Consider the following 26,580-nt stretch of genomic DNA (forward strand, 5'->3'; position numbering starts at 1 on the left):
ATTGTGAATCCCGCATTGGTCTACTCAGACATACTGAACGCTGCACCAAAAGCAGAAGAACCCCTATTCAGAGCGCGACTTGGATGCCAATGATGATGCTTAATGACTGTGGTGACAAGTGTCATAACATTGAGTGATTCCAACGGCCTGCTGAAACCAAAGGGACTGTTCTTCATATGTGACCAAACTTGACACACAGTATAAGTCATGGGATTCTTTTCGTTTTTTCATGTCATATTAAAGCAGGGAATCACAGTTTCAAATTGACATATTGGTTGACCCACCAGTTTTGGAGATATGGCTTATAGAGTAATGGTTTACAGAAAACAGTGAGTTGAGAAAACAGGTTTGATAGGTTCACTTCTGTGGTCTCTAACATATACACCTAGCTACATGTTTAAGCATTTATTTACATTTTACATTTCAGACATGCTCTAGTTATGTGAAGACTACCTGTGCTATTAACTAATTTAGGATAAAAACTAAAAATAAAAAGGTTTTTCTCCTCTCCTGAACAGTTAGTCTTGCCCCATGACTGTCTCTGTATCAAAAAAGAATCACGTATGCTGTGTGGTGTTTCTACTGTTTATTTGGTACGGTTTCATGCATCCAAGTTTAGTCAATTCCTTCACTCATTTTTACGACCTGATGCACCATCTGTTGCTGTACATGTTGGGTTGTTATCAACAGTGATTAGACTGACATTTTCGTTTATACTTAAGTAAGCCTAACGGTGAACACAGGTTTCAGCTGTGCCGGATTCCACCATCAGTGGTTCTCAAACACTGGGTCGACCCATTTGTGGGTTGTGCACACATTTGTATGGGTCCCTTGATTTGGGGTTTCCTACATTTTGTGTTTAATTAATATTATTTCAAAACATTCCCAAAAAGCAAACATATATATATATATATATATATATATATATATATCCATAAATTAAAAAACTAATGTTTGAGTAGTAGTGAAAATAGACGATCTACAAGCTTGTAGATCTGCTATTTTCACTATAGTTTCTCCCGGGCGGGGAGACAACCAATTTCTCTTTTGGGTCACAGGCGAAAAATTTGGGAAACACTGCACTAGATGGGTGCGTCCTTAGGTATGAATAACACCCACGTAATGCAGTGTTGTTGTGGTCCGACATCACCTCCTCCGCTAGCCTGGGTAAACCCACTCCCCCTGCTGGACAACATTTCATTCTGCCAGGAGGGGTGAGTCTGGCATAATCGCCTGTGTGGCTGTTTAGCCGTGGGGCGGGAGAGTAGCGTTGACGGACAACCCCTTCAGCCAATCAGCGTATATCAAAACAAGAGGCGTCATCTAAACGCGTTCCGTTCCTACTTCCTCATTCCCATGTTTGTTGTTGTGAATGAGTCGAGGAGTTCACACGTCATCAACTGCTCAAATCGTTCCTGATTGGCCAACGTGCGCTGTCAATCACAGAGCCCTGAGCTCGGTCGCGGATTGGCTCGTACCAAAGCTGATACAATCTTAAGGACTTTGTATTACCATTTAGCCAGACTCACCCCTCCTGGCAGAATGAAATGTTGTCCAGCAGGGGGAGTGGGTTTACCCAGGCTACTCCTCCGCTGCCCCGGGAGGCTCAAGTCAGCAGGTACGCCTGACAGGAGAGCTCCCAGGCAGAGAGAGGTACAGACACCGATACCCATCTCTGGCACTTTGTTTGCAAACAATGTATACATTAGAGCAGTGGTTCCCAAACTTTTTCATGTCAAGGACCCCCAAATTGACACTAATTAGCCTGCGGACCCCCCCCCCCCCCCCATTTGAAAAGATATGCCAGGGACCCCCATAAGAGAAGGTTTTTACAGCTCTAGCAGTGACTCCCAACCCGTTTAAATTCAAGGACCCCCAGTTTGACATGCATTAGTCTACGGACCACCATTTAATGGCATTTCTATCTCTGGGACCCCCAATTTATATTGTAAAATCAATGCTAATTTAACTCTGAGAGTTACAAATGGGTCCATTTGGTTCCAATTTGTACACTCTCTGAGTTACAGACCCATAAGGGTCCATTTGGTTCCAAATTATGATTTAGCTGAGTCCCCCCTGGAACTCCCTCAAGTACCCCTGGGGGTCTTCGGACCCCACTTTGGGAAGCACTGCATTAGATGGTGCAACCAGCCTTTTTGGTTATGGAACTTTCTTGTCATGAAATCAGCATCTCAGACAACACTTGCTTAGCACACCAAAAAACTTCTTAATGTTTAGCTTTATATTGGAAATGTTTAGTTAGTGTGAAGTTGGTGTGAATTTCTTGGAGCCTGAGACAATGAACCGTCTTATTTGCCTCAGGGCAGAAAGAAATCCCTGCAGTCTTCACGATTCAATGACAGCGTGTATAGATAGTAACACTTGGGCAGTCTTGCTGTGTTCTCTGGAGGGAGCCGTATTGATTTTGGTTGCTCAAACTGTTGCAACAGAAGAAGGAGATGGAAATGGATTGAAAGCTGAATGAAAGCACCAGGAATGTCAGCGCTTGCGGCCAAGAACAGAAGGTATTGTGCAAAACTTGAAAACGTATATTGCTTTAATTGTAAATGTAGAAATGGCAGACAGGCAAGAGCAACAATGCAGGGAGTTCGGTTGCAGCTTGTGGATCTGCCATTTTTTATATATTATTTCACATTGAACGTTTTGAACTCAAATCTTAACTTCTGGGGGGGGGGGGGGGGGGGACTGGAACTACCCAGTTTCAGATGGGGGTCCGCAGCCAAATACAGATAATTCTGGGGGTCCTCGACATGAAAAAGGTTCAGCACCACTGACATCAGAAAACCTTTAGGATTTAGAAGACTTAAAAAAAAGAAATGGCCTCAGTCCTAAATGGGTCAAAAATGTCTTTGCTATTTTTGTCATTTACAGATGAGTGTTGGGTATAATAATATGCATGTCGTTTCTATCCAATGTCTCCATTTCATCCTATGTTGAGAGGACATCAGGACGTAAAGGCTGTGCACATCTGCAAGCAGAGCGACCGGGCCATTCAAACATAATCACTTAGTGTCAGTATGAAAAGACAAGAGAGAAAACAACAGGGGAGGGTAGCAAAGCTCCCCAAATTGGATTAATTTTTATTTGTTTTGTAAACCATCACCAACACCCCCTCCCAGCAGCCTGGCTGACCTCCAAAATTGGAACGTTAATTATGAATTGAGTGGGAAACACAATAATGTACCTATATTAAATTGTTTATAGGATCAATATGATATAACCCTATATATATGCAAAAAATTGAAAATAAGAAAAAGCTACTACTGTGGAAGGGTTATCATATTAATTTACTTTTATTGACGGAAGCTCTGATCATGAGTAATTAATCGACAAAGCGGTTTTGTCTTTACAGTTGCGCAAATTCATCCTAATATAAATATAAATCATCTAAGCATATATAGCTTGCTGCTTAGCAGAAATGGAAATAAGAAAATAAAGTGTGAAGATATTTTAAAATAATATTTTTGTGAGCGGAATAGCATTCCGAGATTGTGGAATATTGGTCTGGATACGCGAGACTAGGAAAGCAGTAACAGTGAACATTTAAGGACATTGTCGAGGTTTTTGCTCAATGCAAGCCTTGTTGAATGCCATTTAAAAGGGTGAGTACAAGACACGCATGCTTTGTCTTCTTACCAATAACAGCTATAGATACCGTATGTAAACCTCTCAGGTATAGTTGGTTGATGAGTTGATGAGTTGATTTGATTGACCACCTCTGTCCCCTTTACGTTACTGCATCAGAGCGCTATCCATGGTTCTGACAGTATGGTTCTGACAGTTTTGTCTTTGACCTCTCAATAGCCTAGCACAGCAGTAAAATCCAACAGTTTGTGTGTATGTGTGCGTGCGTGAACTTCTTAGTTCTTAACTAGTAACTAACAAGCAGGGCTAGGCCCATGCCAATGCAGACAGGATATTAAATATGAGCTGACCTGGATGGCTGGAGACAGTATGAATATCTGTGAGGTTATGGTGTAGATTTACTGTCTGTCAATACATGGTTCAGGTAAAGAGCACTACTGACATCTGGTGGCTGTAAGCTGCTGCTGCAGCCTACTGACAGCAGAGGGAAATAGTACAGTCATTTTTAGGTTGATGTGACCCTGAGTACAAGGTAAATGGCATAATTAATTATTTCTCTGAGAAGTACGATTAGGTTTATACCCTTCAGCTATGGGACGTTATCGGCTAGGTACGAAAATAAATCGTACCCCCCCCCCCCCCCCCATTTATTCCATAATGAAGCGGTTGAGCACAAAACCAATATTAACACAACATAAGCCCATGGATTATTCTGAATAATACATAGCTTGCCCAGCAGATTTGGCCGATTTTTGAGTAGTGCAACCACTCCTATAGACAGCTATGTGTGTCCCTGGGTCTGTCTGAGCACGAAAATAGCGTTTGTTCACCACCAAGTGTCACTGTTGCATAGCCTAACACACAGACACAGGCACACACAGGCCATGGAAGAGGGCTTGTACAGTACAGTACAGTACAGTACAGTACAGTACAGTACAGTACAGTACAGTACAGTACAGTACAGTACAGTACAGTACAGTACAGTACAGTACAGTACAGTACAGTACAGTACAGTACAGTACAGTACAGTACAGCACCACTCACTTCAGACGGGTCTGATTTTTTTTACGCTTTTTTCTTTTCACAAAAAATTGCCAAAGACGTCCCCAGACCTTTTCTCCTGGTGATTGCTACAGTATGCCATCTTTGCAAGCCCCCTCCATTTACCTCGGTTAAAAGCAGGATTTTCAAAGCCCCATACTGAAACATCCGATATTCGGATGTCATTTGTGACTTAAATGTAAAGGTAAACGGCGTGAGCTAATGTTAATGATAGCCGATCCTTACAATGAGTCTGCAGTGCAGGCTGGTACAGCGGAGTTGAAAATGACCGAGTCAGGAAATAAGGCTGGCTTAAGTACTGCTGTAACAGGCAAATCAATAACACATTTAACAGACATGAAATAACTTCTGCTCATTGACTTTGGTAATAGTTTCCAGCAATAGCATATCGTCACATGTACAGTAATTGTTAATACTTCTTTGTTGGTTCAATATTCATAAAACAGACCTTATTTTTTCTTCAATAGCTAATTAGAAGTAGCGAATTTCGCTAAATGTATAGTTGTATACACACTCAATTCTGTGCCCAAAAAAGGACAGAGTCAATACACCTTCATGGAGTTATCGTTTGTTTGTTTGTTTGTTTACTCACCACAGCAGTGGGTGCAGCTGCGATCACACAGTACAGGATGAGTGGAGGGATGAAGCTGGACTCCTCTGTACCCGGGTAGGGTTTCATCAGCTCCGCGTCGTTACAGAAGAACCCCTGCATGTGCACGCTGAACAGATCCGTGCACTCCATATAGTAGGCCAGCAGCACCGTGCCGGACATGATGACGAGCTGCAAGAAAACAGCATGGTGGATTAGTTAACTGAACTAAGTGCGCAAAAAGCATGGAATACGGATACATGTATATTACAGGAAACTCCCGTTAAACCTTCCAACAAACTCCCGAATTGTACCATCACACCTGTATATTACCGTATGTATATGCCTGCTAAACTTGAGGTGTACAGACAAATCTAGTGCCCATAATTGCCCGTTAACTCCTCTTTTCACGCAGTGGCATTATAATAAATTATAATACTTCTCGATTATTCAGTTAATCAAAAAACATTATCAATAGAATACTCACTAAGAAAATAATTGACAGTAGCCTCTATTGAGCATAGATAGAGCGAGGGTGGAGTGAGGAGTAAGAAAGGTGTGGAAAGGTGAGAAAAGGAGAGAGACAGAATGGGGTGTAAAGAGAGAGATGTGTCTATTTCTCTCTGTCTGTCTATCTCTCTCCCTCTTAACTCAAATCTTTGCTTCTGGGGGTCCCTGGAACAACACATTTGGAGATGGGGGTCGGCGGTAACCTGACACCGCCAGATTGGGCAGCAGAGAATACACTGGGTTCCCCCCCTCCTGCTCCCATTTAGAAGGCATTAAGAGAGATGTATGGGGGGAAATAATGATGAAAACAGAGATGTTGCGACAGAGGGAGGATATAGTTTTAGTTTGCACTAAGAGGCATCCTTTTGTCCCTCTACTGTATCTGAGCTAGAGTATGATGGAGCATACTGGCCTTAAACCATCAACTGAAACACTCTTCTCCTCCACTCCGCTATCTGTAGACTCTTGCTAAATGTATTATAATATTTAAAAATAAATGCTGTTTTCCCCCCCTCTGGTGATGACGTATGCATAACCACCCCATCCTAAATACTGCCTCCCCCCCACCCTCTTTACAGCACCAGCTGCAGGCCAAAGAAGTATTTTTTCTATGGTATCTGTAGTTCACTGATAATGAACCAACACTAGACTCAACTTTCAAGCTAGTGTCTGGGCTCTAATGATGCCAACCATCTGGCTGTACTCCAATCCAAACAATGCTGGTCCTTAAGAAATATCTCAAAACCTACTCGCTGGATTGCCATGTAATTTGCTGGAACAAAAACTAGGTCTGGGTACGATATCTTACAACATATTCCCAACAAATGGGCATATAAAGCTACTGATGACATCAGGGATCTTCATATCCGGTCCTGGACCGCTCGCTCGCCACGGGGGGAACCCCTGGGAGAGAGAGAGAGCCAGAGGAGCAAAGAGGAAATCCCATGGTGTCATTTGGGAAGGGCGCTACCTGCCTAATCGGCTGCTCTATCAACGCCGATGGACGGACAGCTGCATAGCCGCGCCCCACCTATAAAAGCCACACTCTGTTCTCTCACTCGCTCTGTAGCTCTCCCCTAGGCTGGTTAAGTGTGCGGTTCCGGGTAAGAGAAAGCTTAAAATACACCTTCAAATTCCCCATTATTTCCGACCTGTTAGTAACTGTGTTTCCCACTCTCCAGGCTCTGTAAGGCTAAATAGCTGAAAAATGGAACGCTGGCTCAAATGGCTGTGAGGCTCAAGGAGACCTCGGACATTGGAGCTGGAGAGAAACCCCACCAATGTATAGACAGCAAATATAAGTAACGTTGACAAACCTACTGTGGTGAAGCCAGGACGGTGAGATACCACGTAACTGTGACGCCGGCCCCCCCTTGTGGGCAAAAGACTGTACGAGAGGAGATAGGACTGGAGGACGTTGAATTAAAGACAACAGACTTTATTTAATTTATAGAACAGAAGGAACCTAAGTTAACTCGCTCACCTTCAGCCGGCCGCCCTCCTCGTCAGCCCCCCATGTCTGTCTAAAAAAACTGAACGAAACTGATTTGTGCATTTGACAATTTCTGTTTAAATAAAAACTATTTTGGTTCAGCAACATCGACAACTGCCTCCTGTGTCGAGCATCAGTCCCCACAATAGGTATAAAAAGGGACACAGGCACAGACGGATACAGAGATCTCCTTATATGGGCATAAAAATGGACACCGACGGGTACAGCAGGTACAGTATAGCATAACAGAGTGGTGCATGCGATCCCAACTTGCACTGTTACCGTCATTTATTGTTACCGATTAGCTTTGGTTCCTGGTAGTCTACTTATATTAATATCGTTATGAGATTATCTGGGATTTTGGATATTCATTATTGTAATGTCCATTTTATGTTTTGTTCTCCTGATTTGATTTTATATCAATACTGTACATCTAGCGCACTTGTGCGCGGAATTTACTGTGCGCATAGAGAACGTTTGGAAAGATCCAATGATACCGACCAGCTACACAAGACGTATGGATAAAAGAAAATATCGGTTCTATTTTTTGACGTACGTATGCGCCTCCACGGACGTACATTGTCTCCCAAATGGAGACAGTGGAGCAAATCTGCGCACGCACACAGATCTGGTCTAGCCAAGAGAGTTTCGCACGTGCATTTTCGTGGACTGCGCATACATCACACGCACGTTCGGTGTAGCTCGGCCGTCAGTCAGCTATAAGCCGACTGATAAGATACAGCAAATCCTGTATTCTGTTATGAAGTTAATTGCATTCACCTGCTTGAATGAGGTCCATGATTTTCTTGGATATAAGTGAAACTAGATTAATAAGAGCTAAGGTGGGGATTTCAATTTGCTCTCACACTCCCCAGGGAAACACGAAGTAGCGAAAACTGACCCAAAAGAAAAAAGGGACATCAGAAGCAATATTGAATTAATCAAAAGTCCTCACTGATACAGTAGATCTTAATGGCCAGCTTTGTACTTTTCAATTTCAATTGATAATCAAGCAAACCAATTAAGAGAATACCAGATCTCCAAATGAAGTGTTTAGGTCTCCCTAGTTCCTAACAATAACCTGTGAGTGTGAAGTGTTATTGATAAGAGCGTCAGGAAGTCCACCTATTCACATCCATTGTCTATTTATTTAATTTCAAAGTGTGTTCCTAGAATGATCAAAGTAGTACACACACACAGACACACACACACACACTTACTTTGAAATAAAAAGAGGTTGCCTTTCTGCATTGCTCCAACTTATTTTGCATAGTCTGTGATGCTCTGAAATAGAACCGAGCTCTGGAGACAGGTCACTGGAGGCCTCCATCCAAACAACTGATGTTTTTGGTGACGTAACCATCTGACACTGTGTGTCAGTGCCTCACTGCCTGCCGTGTGATTGCAGTTGACTTCAGATTCTAAAACGGTTAGTCCCAATCCCTTGATTCTGATTGGCTACACCTTCAATCAGATATATCAATCCCAGGTGCGTTAGTGATACAGCATATCTGTAGCTGAACTCGACAAGGGGGGGACTTGATTTTCTTACAAACCCTGGCCTGTGCAGGCCATTATACACCTCCCTGTCATTATAAAATACAAGGTAACCCCACACCGCTTGTGGCTTATTGCTTTAATATTAAACCAGCAGTAACAGTATTGCCACTCCCAGTGGACCAGGGCTAGAAACCACTGGCATGGTAGTTACCGTCCATGTTGCCACAACGAAGCCATGATCTCCGCAAATGTTGTTCCAAAGAAGTGGGTGATCCTCCTACCTTGCTCCTACCGCATTTGTAAGCTGATCTGGAGTGACGACTAAAGTAAATGTAATCAGCCTGAGGCCGATTGTACAAGATTCTTAAAAAAACCAAACATATAAATAGCAGATGTACAATCTCACAGCAAGGCATGAAGTGATGTGCTTTGAGCTTGTAGATCTGCTATTTTCTTTTATAGCCAATACAAAAATCTAAAATTACAGATTTCTTTTAACATCTGTGTCATTTTAGATCTTACATGTTTTGAATATGTCATGTTTGCCCATAACATAATGTGGTTAAAGTCCTGGTACGTAGATGGGCAGAACCATGTGTCCCCTTATTTCTGCTGTAAGAGCTTCATCTCTCCTCTTCTATGCTGCCTCCCCGTCAGCTTTATTGCTCAATAAATAAAATGCAGTGTAGGGTTCTGTCAAAGCACATCGAGAATAGCAAAGAGACAATGCAAACACACACTTGACAGATATGCACACATTGCACAGCAGTGCAGCAGTTCTTACAACTGCCTTCAGTCAGTGCCTTGATATTATTAGGCTCTGACAAAACAAAACTCCTAAATTATTCTATCAAGAATGATTAAAAATCCATTCCAGTTCTGTGTGTAAAATGAGGTACAATTTTGACAAACATTTCACCCTTTATGGCAAAAAAGCTGCCCCAAAAAATATATATTTCTAAAAGAAACTGAGGTAATATTGTGATTCTTCTTCAGAGTGGGCAGCCCATTCCAACTGGCATGCTTTCCCTTAAATACATTAGGAAAGCTGAGAGGGAGAGAATGTAGGACAGACAAGTAGTTGGAAAGCCAAGCGGCAGAAAGTGTCACAAAGACAGACTGAAGGAAAGCTGATAAGGAGACAATGTTGGAGAGACAGATGGTAGGAAAGCTGTGGCAGAACGTTAGGAGAAACAGACTCTAGGAAAGCTGAGAGGGAGAAAGTGTAGAGCAGTCGTTCTCAAAGTGGTGTCTGACTATTATTAGAATATTTTCGAAACATTTTAAGTTAACCACACAAATCTTCTTAGATGGGGCTTCTCCTCGACCAAATACATATTCATTTGGAGATCCTTGACATGAAAATGTTTGAGAACCACATTTTCAGTAGAGAAACAGGAGAGACGGTTCTAGTGTGATCTGACCCCTGGAGACCTGCACAGTACCATTAACATACTGTACAGGCCATCTGTGATTCTAATGCAGCAATTGTGCAGTACTGGTACTGCCCACATGGGGGGAGTCATGTCACACTAACAAAAAGGACACAGCAGTGCTGACTAACAGAACAGGCAGCAGCCAGAGAGGGGTGAGGTTGTGAACACAACCTACTGCTGAATATAACAAATCCCAAACATGCTTCAAACGTATCCAGGAAAAGTGGGAAACTTAACTGAAGAACTCCATTTGAATTAGGATGCATCTGAACTGTAATAGGGATTTTCAAATAGTAAAAATCACCAGGAAGATGACATATTTCTACTTAGTTTGCGCTTGTTTATGTGCTTTGGAACATCAATTTCTGATCAACAAAGCAATTATTGAAGATATGTTGGCCAATATTTGGCAATGAGTATGAATTAAATGGGGGACTAAAGCATGTCAAACTGGGGGGTCCTTGAAATTAAATGGGTTGATAATCACTGCTAGAGCCGTATAAAACAATAAATGTTCTTATGGGGGTCCCTGGCATATCTTAAGTAGTATCATTTTGGGGGTCCTTGACATGAAAACGTTTGGGAACCACTGCTTTAGTAGCAGACCCTCCAGATAAATGTGTTTATGCAATCGCAAATAATTACCGCATACAGTATCAGTAGAATGGCACAGATTATACAGGGATAATTTTATTTTAGTTGTTTTTCAAAAAGGGTGACAGAATTGGTGACAGAATTGCGCAAACTATACACACATCACAACTTCCCGCAATTTCACAGCATAAAAACCTGCATATTTCATTGCAAAATCAAAGATTTTACCCTGCATAATCAAGGATTTTATTTTGCCCCGCGTTTGTCTGGAGGGTCTACTTTAGACAGTACAATCATGTAGATTTTCATCAATAACAATGTCAATGCCAAAAAGTCAATTAACCTCTACCAACGTGTTGTCATGTTTTGCTTTAATGTGTTTTTAATGACTCATTTGTAGGGAGCAGGTCACAACTGTTAACACACAGGACGGGAAGCCCTTTTGGTGTTTTAAGCATTTATGTTATACTTTGGCTATTTTAGAAAAATCTCGAAAATGTGGTGCAAATCTTTGAATATATATTCTTTCAGAGCGAATGTTTTTAACTCAAACCTTTGCTTCTGGGAGCATCCCTGGAACAACATATATTGAGATGGGGGGGGGGGGGGGTTCGCGGCCAAATACAGATAATTCTGGGGGTCCTTGACATGAAAAAGGTTGAGCACCACTGACATACAAACATAGGTTTTTCATAAAACTTTTAGGATTTACAAGACATTTTTTGTAGAGTCGGCCTCAGGTCTAAATGGGTTTAACCCACTCTAAAAGGCTGTGTGTGAATTAGATTGCTCGGGGGGAGAAAAGGGCAGCACGGCCAGTAGAAGACAGACAAGGCAGGAGACTCTAGTTAACAAGTGTGGGGAGGAAGGAAATCTGGCAACCGCAGCCATCGACAGATGGCTGAGAGAAGTCCAGGTGAGAAAGAGACTGTACATGTACTGTACTGTATGTACCGTACGTGCGCACTCGTGCATGCGCACGAGCGTGTGTGGTGGTAGCATACATACAGGTCTACTTAGACTGCTTCTAGCATAGGACTAAGATAACAGGAGATAATAGGTGGTTTTTAAACCATAAATAAATAAATAAACTAATACATAACTAAATAAATAACAGATAAACAACGCTAAGATCCTGACACTTTCGCTGTCTTTAGAACAAATCGCTCGGTATACAAGGCGCCCGTTTTTGCAGGCGACAGAGGACCAAACAACATGTCATGGTTTTCACTGATAACAAGCTCCGTTGAAAAGCTGCGGTTCCAAATTATCTGGGTAAGATGGGGAGAATCATGCTCAGAAAAATAACTCGGCAGAAAGAAATACTGCAATAGAGCACCGAAGTCTGACGTCACTTTCAGTAGAGGGCGTCTGTCCCCAGGTTCATGTATTTTTTTAGTTGCATTGTAATCCCCATAGGGGGGATTTTAGATCGCTTCATATAAGAACTGTGTTTTTTTGTCATCCCGGCCGCTTCACTCATATGGATATGAAGAATCAACTGACTGAGAGAAAACGTGAATGTTACTGCTACTGAATTAGTTACATTTTCGCTAGAAGCAGACTGTATCATATATGAGTGACTGACTGTTGCAAACAATACAGAGACACCTCCCTGACAATAACGCCGAGACAGCTTGTTTATTTTTGGACCACAACGCTTATAGTAGACGATATTAAGATCACCCCCAATTAGGGGTTCAGCATCTTGCTCAAGGACACTTCCACACCAACTCTGGGGAGCCCCAGATCAAACTGGGAATCTTCCCATTGTCCACTCCACTGGCCACTGAACAAATGGGATCTGATGGCAATTCCGACGGAGCATTAGTCCGACATGCAGGAACAACTAGCGCTCGAACATGCGCTGCTCCCATGCTTGCGGTTATGGTTAGGTTAGAGTCTGAGGTAGGTTGTCGGTCTAATGACTGTCGGACCAATAATAGTGTCGGAACTATAAAGCCTGTACCCGAACCAATATGCAATGTTCATGGTGAGTTTCCCCTGGTAGTATTGTGTGCTAGTATACCTAGAAGATTAATAGAAATTAGTAGACAGGTAGTTAAAGCCACCACAACTGTGATTTATTCTTGCAACACAGGACTTGCACCCAAAACAATAAACCAGATTGTCTTGCTCTTTTCCTAACCCAGGGAATTGTCTCCGTGCATGCATTCAGAAACGGCAAGACAGGAGTGGAGGCCTAAGTGAGGGTGGGTGGAGACGGGAGTATTGAGGTGAAACACAGGTCTCCAGCTGGGAATAAAATCAGGACTGTTGCCATTAGAGTACAGTATTGTGACCAGTCTGAGGTGCCCTGATAATGTGGGTTTAAAATTAGCCCATGGCCTGCGTCACCTGGGGGATCAGGGACATCGTCTCAATCCCCATTGTCTCTGTCCCATCTCCCTCCACAATACTGTCAAATACAAATGAGAAACATTAGAAGAACTATCTGAAAAGCCGGGCCGTCTGATGGAGGGGAAAGGAAATAACGTGTTCCTTCCTCGCGCTACGTCCAACTGGGGGAAAAAAACCCTGCCAGGTGAAAAGAAGCGGCTTGGACTCCTCCCTCATGCATTGAAGGAAGCATGAGGTCAGTCCGTTGCTCTCCCCAGGTTGGCAGAGCGAGTGTAGAGCCCAGGATTACATTAGATAATTGACACTGAAAATGGGTTACAAAATCGTGGGATAATTAAATAAATAAAAAACAGCTTAAAGCTACGTTGCCTCGAGTCGGCAGTGCTCCAAGAAAAAATAAAATAAAGTTAAGATGAGAGAAGATAAATCCCTGTGGCTGACTGTGGGAATCGCCGACACTCATGATTGGCATAAGATTTGTTTGCTTCCTCGGGGCCTCGTAAAGGTGACAGCTTCTTTGAATGAAGCTCAGAACACGGTAGCTTTAACTGGTCTCCGCGCTCACTATATGTGCCGGTGTGACTGGCTTCCCCTTTTTCGTGCACATGCTGCAGAAGGCCTCTTAGATTAATGGCACGTAGAAGATGGGAGAAAGCGCACGGCGTAGGTTGTCTTACGTATGAGGTGCTAGAGGGGAATTTAATGACACAAAAAGAGAAACTGCAAACGCCGGCTCTACGTGCAAGTGATAATCCTTTTTTATTTCGAGAGTGATGTTTCGCCCACAGCCTTCATCTGCACCGTAGATGAACGATACTGACATTATTCCTTTGAATAATCTCAGAGTGGAGGTTGAGGATGTAGCCAGAGTTTCTCCACACAATTTCACTCCAATCTGCCTCTTCCTTCCAATATGCTGCTCTCCCGTTCATTTCATATTTCCTCATCTTACCGTCTCATTACATTCTTCTCCCCAGAGGTTCTGTTGATTGGGAAAACTACAGACATGAGGAATTTAGGCAAAACCAAAACAATCCGACTACTATAAAAACAGCTTTAGACATGACTTCCATAAGCCCCCCCCCCCCCCCCCCCCAGACAGTTCTGGAATAAATTGAATCACTTTCTCAATAAATAAAAACAATATGAGCTCCGTAAAACAGCTCAAAATTAATAATGAAATCATCTCTGATCCCCCACACATTTCTCAAGCCTTTAACAACCATTTCTCCTCAATCTGTACTAGTTCCCATGATACAAACTCATATAATACGGCTGGTTCCCCAACTACTGACACTTTTCCTTTTTTTTCCTTTTTCAATGAAATCCTGCCCGTGGATGTCTATCATGGCGTTTGTGAGCTGAAGGAAAGCTGTGTTGCGGATGGACTTGAAGCCAAGTATGTGGAACCTGCTGCTCACATACTAATGCACATCCCTTTTAAGTATCACCTATTCAGCCTGTTAAGTCTACCTGCCCATTCCCATCAATATGGAAATGTGCGTTCCCATTTTTAAAAGCGGGGACCGAACCGATCCTAACAACTATTGACCCATTTCAATTATTTTCACCAACGCAAGAATCTTTATAAAAACGTCTTTAATCAGCTCTCACAGCTTATTTGAGTCTCTTCGATATATTGCTTACACTCACTATAGTTAGTTGAATTAACACGTCCTAGGAATTTGATTCTGATGCATCATTCAACCGTGAAAAACATCAACTGTAAGCAGCAGACACTGCATTACATGAAAAGCACATCATGTATGCAGCCCTACTGTAGCTGTACTGCACGCATACAGCTGCTCCAATTAGGAGGCTTCGATTTAGTCACCTGACAACACTGTGCCTTAACCCTCTTCTGTTTCTGACAGTAAGAGCAAGGCAGAGTGTGAATGAGAGACAGTAAGAGGGGGGGGGGGGGGGTGACAATAAAGGTGGAGGCAGAAATAGCTAAACAGGGATGCAAAGGAGAGAGAGACAGAGAGAGAGAGATGTGAAACAGGGAGAAAGCGGGTGCAAATGACAGCATGAGAAACTGTGTCACACTCAAGATGTGCAGCAGGGAATAATGTCAAGACATGTGACATGTGGGGAGGAGAGAAAGAGAGTGAGTGAGGGACAGAGAGAGATGGAGATAGAGTTGATAGAGCGAAAGAATCAAAGTGGGAGGAAAAAGTGATCTTGAGCTTGTTTTGTGAAAGACAGTATAAAAGGAATAGATTCCATATTAACTTGCCATTTATAATTTATTGCTACAATTTACAATACAATGTTTATCTCCCAGCTGTGCTTTGTGTAAGTCTAATTATACTTAATTGAAAGACCCATTTGACAAATGTTGCTCAACAAATCACTTCTTTCGATTGAATAATATGTTCATAATTCAATCTGTGAAGGCATAATGCCAATGGCAGCTAATGATCCCTTCAAGACCAATAGTTGGTATCCAGCCAAAGTACTGTAGTTGCGGAGCTTTATCAATGATTAACCCGATTATGTCACGAAGCCTTAATTATTATTTTCTTGTGAAGGAATTAACCATTTAGCCCTTGTACAACAGTGCTGTGCAAAAAAACAGCCAAGCAACAAGCTCACAACATGTCGACGTGTTGCAGTAGATAGCTGATGGTAGTATATATGCCTACATACCATATCTAAAGCTGACCCGAGTTTGAAAACAGGCTTTTAACCGGTCAAAACCGGGTGTCTTAGACCTGAGCTAGATTCCACAAAATGTCTTCTAAATCATGACAGTTTTCTGAAAAACGTTGAAAAATGTTTCTATGTCAGTGGTTCTCAAAATTGTCAAGGAGCCCCAGAATTATATGAATTTGGCCGCCGACCCCCCATTTTTGCTTGAAATTCAGTATCGTCTGCTTTAAATTCTTGCTTCCCTCGCTCACAAGTTGCAGTGGAAATGATCCATCCAGCTGGCGGAAGATTTTAAGCTTCTTTCAGCTTTGGTGTCAAACAGATAATTTGAAAGCACTTTGGCTGAGAAAGTCACTGTTGTGCGATGAAAGATTTGTGTGTCATTTGAGCTTCTTCCTAAAGTATTTTATTTATCTTTTTATTTTAGTTACTTGCCGTTGTGTTATCATTTATTACAGCTTGTTGTTCAGCATCCACTTTTTGAAGGTAGAGTTGTCTTATTCAAAATGTGTCTCGTCACCCATTTTGGCCTGAGGCAGATTCTAAAAACGCCTTATAAATCCTAACCTAAGTTTTCTGAAAAACTTCAAATATTTATATAGTAGCATCAAACATTTTGAATACTGTACATACTGTACAGAAACCCAAGAGGGGTTCCCGTCCAGAATGGGTTAATCTTTTGTTTTGAGCCCTGTGACTTTAGGTTTTATTTTTCTCTCAACTTTATAGGTTTCAAATACATTTAATTTTATTATGTAATGTATAGTTATCAATGCTTTATTGCTCTCAGGGTTGATAGTAAATCAAGCTTGATATAAAAACATTTTACATACTTTATTTATATTTATTAATGAATGAAAGTTTACCCCAAAGTATTTTATAGTGACTGAGGGACGTAGTGTAGTGAGGTGACGTGCCAACCCTCAAAACCCTGGCAGTCATTTTGGGCCTGTGCAGGGCTCGAATGAGAGAAATCCATCGGAATTACCCTATAGTTAAAGTGAAATTCAATTTAACAATTTCCATTGTCCAAACAGAAAAAATCCTATTTTGATTAAAAAATAGATCTATCTACCCAGGCCGGCCTAGCAGTCCGGGCACCTAGGCTGGTAATCCAGCCTGACAGCATGTTGGGGGTTCGAGTCCCGATCCCGACGACCTTTGCTGCGCGTCTTCCCCCTTTCTCACTCCCCGTTTCCCATCAACCTACTGTATATCTGGCCCGGACGGTTAGCTCAACCGTCTGGGCACCTATAGGCTGCCAAGCCAGCCGGACAGCGTGCCGCGTGCCCCCCCCCCCCCCCCTTTCCTGTCTGACTACTGTTCTCTATCAATAAAGGCATCAAAAGCCCCCAAAAACAATCTTAAAAAAAAAAAAGGAAAACCTACTGTACTGTATACTGATAGTATATCTATCAAAGGCAAAAAGCCCCAAAAATATCTTAAAAATAAATACTTTTTCAGTTTACACTTCCCGTGTAAACTGCTTAGCCTTGCAGCCGAGAATTCAACACAGAGAATCCAGCACAGATGGTTTGCGAAGGACGGGGAGCACTTGTTTCCCCTCCAAGCACCGCCAAAAGCCCCTCGGTAACTCGCCGTCCTACACGGGCTGTGCTTAGAAGCGCCACATAGCCGGGGGCTTGTAAGGAAAACAAGCGTGATTGATATAAACCGTCTGCTAAACGGAAACCAGCCAATCAGAATCCAGGAAAGGGACTAGCCATTTTAGAATTCGTTCTCAACCACACTCCTCGGGACCAAGACTACTCATTTTGCGTTCTGCCATAATTCGATTCATCCAGTATCACATGTCCAAATTAGACAGCTACTAACGGGTCCATTTGGTTTCCTTTTACACTCTCAAGAGTTCAATTATTGTTAAACATCTGCATTACTTAATTTAAAATAAATCTACACAATTGGAGAATGTAGAAGAATTGTCATTTTGATCAAAGTTTGCCGGTTATCTCCTACCAACATTCAATACAGCATGGTAATGTGGACATATTCTTTAGATTTGGGTCTGAGATGCTAAATCTCACGGTGGTCCGTGGCTCAATTACAGAATATATAATGGGCCTTGATATAAAAAGGGTTGAAAACCAGTGAGCTAAAACAATCGTTTTGTTTTTACCATCTTTCCACAGCTGTACGTCAAGAATTGTGCATACAGTACATTGGCAGTCATCCAAAACGCTCAAGGCATTATGCAAATCCCAGCAGCAGTGATTGTGGCAATACATCATCGGTATGCTAAAGCCAGAGTTATACTTAGTTACGCACAGGCGTCACGCACCGAAAATAGCCAGAGTTTAGTAAGCTCACAACGTGACACGCTGCGACGCGTCATGAGCTTGTACATCTGCCATTTTCGGCACACAACTTAACCCATTTTGGGCGGGAACCCCTATGTTATGCTTTAGCTATTGAAAAATAGCAGATCTACAAGCTCATAGCGCGCCACCGAGTGGCGCGCTACGAGCTTGTAGGTCTGCTATTATTTTTTTTATCGAAGAACGACTGACATAGAAACATAGCTTTTTCAGAAAACGGTCATTTTCAAACAGACATTTTTAGAATCTGATCTCAGGTCAAAATGGTCACAGTCCTAGAGAAATAAAACACTTCTACTACACTACTCTAGCAATTACAGCCTGTGTATGCAATTAATACTTGGCAGCAGTGCCCCCTTAGTGGCTGTCCTGTCTTATTACAAGCTCGTAGCACGCCAGCTTGTAGGTCTGTTATTTTTGAAAAATCGAAGAACCACTGACATAGAAACATAGCTTTTTCAGAAAACTGTCAGGATGTAGAAGACATTTTTAGAATCTGATCTCAGGTCAAAATGGGTTAAGTATAAATCAGGCTCAACTGATCATCAATGCAGCAGCAGCATAATCAGCATGATGTCCTGACAGAAACATCTAGTGGATCTGTACAGTCTGTACAAAACCTGGCATCTTTGATGTCATTTCCAGGTATCTTATTATAGTCAATTGCAACGAATAAATCGTGAGGGTTGACTTTCTTCACCTGGAGAGTGAAAAAAAAAAAAACAATGGTAGGAATTTGCTGTGTAGATTCCTCAACAAAATACTGAGAGACAAGAGGAGAGCTGAGAAGGAGAGTGTGTAGGAACAGCAGGAAGTTATTAGTGGGAATACAGTGTTGAGAGAATCTCTACACTGTATTCCCTCTCAGCTTTCCTACTGTCTATCTCTCCGAGAGATGAGGGTTCTCCGAGAGATAGACAAGCTCACAACGTGTCGCAGAAGCGACGCCTTGTCCCGATCCCGACGACCTTTGCTGCGTGCCCATCTCTCTCCCCCTTTCCTGTCAAACTACTGTTAATCAATAAAGGCAAAAAGCCCCCCCAAAAAAGCGTTAAAAAAAACAAGCAGAATTACATTACGTTCAGTTCACATTCACCCAAAATATGAACGGATTCGTGAAGGTTCATTGAACGTGTTCAGGGACAGCCCTGAGGAAAGCTGAGAGGGAATACAGTGTAGGAGAGACAGACAGTAGGAAAGCTGAGAGGGAATACAGTGTAGGAGAGACAGACAATAGGAAAGCTGAGAGGGAATACAGTGTAGGAGAGACAGACAGTAGGAAAGCTGAGAGGGAATACAGTGTAGGAGAGACAGACAGTAGGAAAGCTGAGAGGGAATACAGTGTAGGAGAGACAGACAGTAGGAAAGCTGAGAGGGAATACAGTGTAGGAGAGACACAGTAGGAAAGCTGAGAGGGAATACAGTGTAGGAGAGACAGACAATAGGAAAGCTGAGAGGGAATACAGTGTAGGAGAGACAGACAATAGGAAAGCTGAGAGGGAATACAGTGTAGGAGAGACAGACAATAGGAAAGCTGAGAGGGAATACAGTGTAGGAGAGACAGACAGTAGGAAAGCTGAGAGGGAATACAGTGTAGGAGAGACAGACAATAGGAAAGCTGAGAGGGAATACAGTGTAGGAGAGACAGACAATAGGAAAGCTGAGAGGGAATACAGTGTAGGAGAGACAGACAGTAGGAAAGCTGAGAGGGAATACAGTGTAGGAGAGACAGACAGTAGGAAAGCTGAGAGGGAATACAGTGTAGGAGAGACAGACAGTAGGAAAGCTGAGAGGGAATACAGTGTAGGAGAGACAGACAGTAGGAAAGCTCAAGAATCAAGAGGGTTTACTTGCCAATCAATACAGATATACAAGCAGTTAAATGTTAGTGTGTCATGTCCGGGAAGACTGTGCTAACAGCAACAATAGAATATACACAAGAAAGACATAATACTAATACTGGATTGTAAATAAATTAAAACATGAAATATAAGATAACAATTTTGCTGAAATAAGATTGTCCTAGCCTAGCCTAATCTCATATTAAGCCAATGCTGTTTTTGCCAATCCCTTCATGACAGCCCCAGGCTTTGTTTGATTTATTGATTTTTCACCAATCAATAAGTGGGCGTGTTGCGGGACGTAACTTGTGTGCCAAAGACATGACAAATATTAATAATGTACATCTGCCTGCACGGTAATCAACCCAAAGTACATAGCATTTACATCTAATGAGGTGAGGCTGTCAGGAGAAAGCTGTATAATTACATACAGCATACTCTATCTGTGTGGAGCAAGTGTCTTATAAAGACACTTGTCAGAGAGAGAGAGAGAGAATTTGAGAGAAAGGAGGGCATTGAGAGGGGGGAGACAGACAGACAGACAGGCAGACAGACAGGTAATGCTCTGTGGTGCTTCTTCTGATTTAATTACCATATCAACTCAGTCTTTAATCACACAAATGTCTCAGGATGCCTTGCATCGCACACACGCACACACACACATGTTCCGCTTTCCACGCCTTTGAACACTCTTGACAGACACAGTTGGTGTATAATTCACCAGTTGAGGTCAGTGGCTACGATTCTTTCACATTGGAGCACGAATGCACGCACAACCTCACCCTCTCTCTAAAGTACCTGTATAATTTTCTCGTGTGGTTCATTGGTATATAAGAAATATAAAATTATAAAGAAAAAAACACGTCGTTGAGATTTTGTTGTTGAAAATGTGCTTTCTTTTTCTTTGTTGCTCTTTAAATTTAAGTCATGAAAGGTGCTATGCTATATAAATAAAGTTGTATTAATATTAAAAGCTGCTTCTCTATTATTCAATTAACCTACATACATGAGCAATAATAAGTTGGTAGATATCGGTTTAACTTTTGATACATTTTCGGTTAATTGCCCTACTCACGCACACATGCATAAGTGCTCACCTCGACGAAGATGAAACATGGGATGATAGAGTAGCTTCGCAGGGTGTTGTCGAACGCCATCTTGCCTCCTGTAGGGAGACACTCTCCTCTCCGGATTCAGGGCAGATCAGTCTATGGAAACAGTGAAGAATCACAAGTTAACCCCATTAGTCACATGAACCCTGACGTCCCCATTTTGTCCATACCATTATAGGTGATGGTTCTCAAAAATAGCCTATAGCCTTAGTAGAGGATGACGCCTACTGATTTTGACCTCATGGCATCATGTCTAGCGCCACCCTTAGTCCAAAATAGTAAATATTCTGTTTTTGCATTGCACTATTATGGTACTTACGGTTCTGTCACTCTATTGGTGTGTTCTATGGTACTTCCCACTACCCAGCAGGCTTTGCACTATGCGCGGGCTTTAGCAGACAGTCTATTATGTGAATCAATGGCAGTGGACAGGTTGTTATTTTGTACTACGTTCAACTAACTAAAGTTTCATACAACAAAGAAGAAGGTTGTCGTTTTTTACTTATCAAAATCTCCACTTTTCCTGCACTCAAGTGCAAACGGCCTCAATAAGGCCGTTTTCCATTACAGTTGTTCACCACAGTCACACTTCCTGGAGAATGAATAACCATTTCACCCCATGACCTTTACTTTATCGCAACCCTCGGGCAAAAATATCAACATCACAGACCAGATTGCTCAATCACATACTAGGCAGATTGCAGCTCATTTCCGTGAGCCCATGGACTTCTTCTATCCTGGTATCAGCGTCCATGGGCCAAAATGTCCCTTTGAGTGCAAGGACCAGCAAAGCCTCTAGGGGCTGCTATGAGCCATGGCTTTTGGTTTCCATGCCGTTTCAGACGACAGGGGACTATTGTCGCAGGCGTTCTAGCTTGGATCAGCGGTTAGTAACAGTATACTATAATACTTAATTGTCTCAATTCAATCTATCAGTTATACTGACATGGTTATGTTTTCAACCATGTTGGTCTGTTTAAGCCCATCTAATTGTTATAGCCGTGAACAACATGTTTTATGAATATGATTATTTTAATTCGGTTTTTATCCTAGCCCCTTACAGCTCTCATGTCGGAGGCTCTGTTTTAATTTGTTTTCATCCCGTTCACCCACAAGAGGCTTAATGTCTCAAGGCCGTTACAAATGTAAATAATAAACTGTTCTTAATAAACTGGCTGGTTAAATTACAACACATTGCATTAGTGTGGTTAAACAATGAAAGCTAACAAACTGCATCGCCACAACTTAACGGGACAGTCATTTCGATTGGTTCAGTCAAAGTGAAACCACATGGAATGAACATTCAATGTCAGAAGCTACATCGGCCAGTTCCGCTGGGTTTCTGACCATTCCCACACGCCCACAATGATTTCATCCCATTCCGTATATTTTTGACAGCCCCGCTCCTGCCTGCAGCAAAGTTGAACTACCATCTGCAATATTTCCATTGGGACCCATGCACTTACGAACAGAAACACTGAATGAGAAGAGAGAGAGAGAGAGAGAGAGAGAGAGAGAGAGAGAGAGAGAGAGAGAGAGAGAGGGAGGGGAGAGAGAGAGGCAATTAGCCCTTCACCAAAACCCATCCCAAAAAGCGATTGTCCAATGCCAATCAAAATAGTTTAGCTATGCAGGTCAAGCTTTCACCACCTCATAGCTATTATTTTGCACGGCTGTGTTGTTGAACATTTACACGGCTTCGTCGAGAAAGTTACATGACTGACCAACCCAGGTGATGGCAATAATAATACTAATGACCGTAGTCTTACCGTGCAACATGAAAACTCCTGTCAGGTGGTCGTTAAAAGTGGATCTCTCCATCTCCAGTGGTAATTTCCTCGTATTTCTAGTTGATTTAAATAATGTCATGCAAATTTCTCCAGTGCATAGCCTACTGCAGGCCTGGTTGACTAGATTTGGAAGACATTTTTATGCTTGCTACTGAAATGATCGATTATTTATGTGGAGAAATCCCGTCATTTAACATGCAAGGACAGCTTGCCCCGTCTCCTCGCTGCTAACGTGTCTATTGGCCAAGGGCGGGTTGGGGAGGGGCTAATTACAGCACTACGGACAGCGACAGTGGGCTCAGCTTACTGCTCATCAGTAGGTAATTCATAAATAGATGGATATACCTGTACTTGTCGATAACAACATTTAGAAAAATAAGTTCTCCTCCAGATTTTCACAGTACCATTATTAAGAAATGTGTCCACTCCAAATGTCAGACCTGCTTTTCTATTGTAATCGATAGTTTTGTTGACCGGACATTCCCACCCGCAGAAGCTTTAAAATAATGCCCCCTCCTGCGATATCTGCTTTGCGTCTGTTGGAAAATGTTCTCATTTTCTTTTTACTCCATGAACTGCAAACGTGAAAGCCTGCATCAACGAGAGTTTTACCTACCTCACTTTTAGCTGTAACTGTATTCCCTCTCGGATCCCAGATTCCCAATCCTAATGCAGGGCTCTACTTTTGAGCACACCGGCATGGTAATAATGATAGTAGAGATGGAAACACAATAATGACAGCATGTCACATAATTGCAACAACATCCCGTTTCGATTCTGACTGGAGACCTGTGTGTTAACAAACATTATAGGTAGTTTCGAGGAAGCAATCCGATTGGTTGAAATAGCTTTCTAGCCATGCTTAAACCACGATAATGGCACCGCCATGGCTAATCAAAACAAAGAATTCAGCCCTGCTTTTCTCTCAGACCACAGCAGACTCGGTGGCTGGGCTAGCTAGTTTCTTGGGACACTTCTGCGATACCTTTCGGAACTACCTACGGCACCGCAGGCGTGCATTAATGGCGATAAAGAACAGCCTTTCGTATAATATTGCTTAAGTCACAGTCCTAGAGCAACACTTCTACTACACTACTCTAGCAATTACAGCCTGTGTATGCAATTAATGCTCGGCAGCAGTGCCCCCTTAGTGGCTGTCCTGTCTTATTAAATATTCAAACCAGGCTAATCAAACTGAATGTAACATTTAATTGATCAGTCTCGCAAGGCATTCACTCAGTAGAATGCAATGCTTTTAGTGTTAAAAAGGGAGATAGTGCAGATAAGTCAGACTGTTACTCTGCACATAGCCCGAGCTAATGTATTAGGTTTCTGGTCTAGAGGGGCGATCTGTCAGTCACCCCCGGCCCCTCCTCTCCCCCCCAGTGGAACGCTACATCATTTGGAGTGACGCTCACCCGGAAGGGTTGACTCCCACTTCTAGACCAGAGCGGCCAATGCGTTCCGCCGGGCTTTCATTTTTTGCGCCGACGAAAATGAAAGCCTGGTACCGACTACCGAGGCTGCTCTGCACATTGAAAAAACACATTCTTATGAAAGATTGTCTGGTAGAAGGTTGAAAGACCTTCTTCTTTTGTGTTAGAAAAATAATGTGATGTACAGTATTGATTCTGCTATATTTAAGCTATATTCAAATGGCTATCTGCAGTTCTAATCTAGGCAACACTGAAGATACACGTATTAACACAGATTGCAATGTAATCTTGAATCTTCCAAAGTTAGAAAATAGCTTATTATTGTACTATACAAAACATTTGACACAAAACACAATATTTTCAGATCACGCCATAAGACAACATTCTTTTTTAACAACTATCATTTTTAGGTGGGTAGTGGGTACTACTAAAAAAAGCACAGAGATGGGAGAAGACATGCAACTCAGGTCTACTCTCCAGACCGGGGACATTGCCATTACAACGACTTCACACATTTCAACCCATCTTCATATAATTGGTCCTCACTAGTGCAAAAAATAAAGGTTAATAAAAGGTTGAAAAGATTGAATTCCAAGCGGCTCCACTGCCTAGGAGATTATTCAGCCTCAACATCTCCCTATAGTCACAAGTTAACTGACAATGAACTATATCTAGCAAATTCATCATTATCAGATTTTTTTTAAATGATCGTCCCTCACAACAGCAAGCTCATCAATGAGTTGCCTCAAGGCCTTCATTCATCAGCGTCTCAGTGATTCACGGAGACAGTGACGCTCCACTCTGATGACTTTGTTCACATGAACCTGACGATTCAGGTGCGATTCAGTGCGATTGCTGTGATGAGGGGTGTCTCCTTTCCTGTCCATTGTATGGTGGTTAAGTAAGGTAGTGTACAATGAGCAAAGACATCACTACCATGGCCCTTTGTCCACCAAAAGAACCGGTCAGGTTCTAGATTCTTGGAACCGAGATGGTTTCACGGAACAGTCCACAAACGGCCTGTGTTTCTCCACCTGGTTTAAGCAGAACCATTGTAATCAAAGATATGAACGAATTATTCATTCAATGAAAAGCGGTCAGGCCCAGCAATGGTATAATATGTGAGTAGTGTAGGATGGGATGAACATGAACACACACACACACGCGCGTCGGAAGGAAAGGAGTAAAATCAGTTAAAAGTATTTTGATTATGTAAACTTCTACAGAAAACGACAACAACTCTGGATTCACAGAATTCGCTAGGTTCCCAATTGCAAATATCCAGCCAGCTGGCACGTTAAAAAGGACAGTTCTTCTTCCCAGTGCCTTAGATGCTCCATTTGTCCTAAATTTGGATCAAATGAGCACAAAAATAATAATATCCCCTGTCGGTTTGTGTATCCCTCAATACTGCATTGCTCGCTTTACTCAATTCAGCTACCTTTTGCACAGTGGCTTTTCCATGCCAATTCAATTGCATAATAATTAACAATTCTGACAGTGTTTCAGCCCAATGCTGTGATTTCAAAACTATGCAATGGACAAAACAAATGTGAGGTCCACTCGTTCCATATGCATTAATTAATTTCCATTCCATTACGACCAGAGCTTACACTAGTGCAGATGCAGATCCAGAAAAAGAAACAATTCCTTGTGTGGAACGATGATTTCGGCGCGGTGGTTCTTCAAAGGTTAGTGAAATCTAGGCAGTCAACAGGGCATTGCGATTAATTAATTCCGCAGTCAAACTGTTAAACAACAATATGTGTTGGGACCAGGCAGCACCCACGTCACTGAAAGCCAAGGAGCAAGTGTCTAAACACAACTACTGCACGTTATTGCATAATACACACATGTAGGATTCATCGCCTGCAAAAGATAGAGATTTGTTTTACTCTGATGAAGAGCTGTACACATCAACAAGTATCATAACAACTCATCATCGGAGACAGAACATCTGGCGCAGTCTGGATGAAAACACACTTGACATAAAGGCTGATGTCTGGTACAATCACAACACAATGTGTTAATATAAACTCACATTATGTACAGAGAGATAGGCTTGTGCAACAATATTTTTATGTTGTATTTAGAATGATGTTCATAATTTGGAGTGCCATTAAGCCGACAAATTGGTGTGGTTTGGGCCATTGAAGTGAACCGCCCCCCCTGGCCAGCTGGGGCGCCTGATGGAGGGGAAAGGAACTGGTCGGAATAACGTGTTCCTTCCACACGCTACATCCGGCCAGGGAAACTCCCC

The 26,580-nt window shown here is 42.3% G+C and overlaps 1 protein-coding gene across 1 annotated transcript in view; it reads right to left on the reverse strand.

Moving 5' to 3' along the window:
• plppr1 (phospholipid phosphatase related 1) overlaps positions 1-26,580 on the reverse strand; it is a gene marked incomplete at its 3' end in the record, with an annotated part of 75,970 nt that overhangs the window by 35,655 nt on the left and 13,735 nt on the right. Inside the window, exons 2-3 of the mRNA XM_083793276.1 lie at positions 21,080-21,190; positions 5,261-5,449 (exon numbers count right to left, since the gene is read on the reverse strand). Of these exons, the coding sequence (XP_083649402.1) occupies positions 5,261-5,449; positions 21,080-21,139 (249 nt within the window). The 5' untranslated portion in view covers positions 21,140-21,190. The remainder of the gene's footprint in view (positions 1-5,260; positions 5,450-21,079; positions 21,191-26,580) is intronic.

Source organism: Protomyctophum parallelum (assembly GCF_964188405.1).
Source record: "Protomyctophum parallelum genome assembly, chromosome: 21".
NCBI lineage: Eukaryota > Metazoa > Chordata > Actinopteri > Myctophiformes > Myctophidae > Protomyctophum > Protomyctophum parallelum.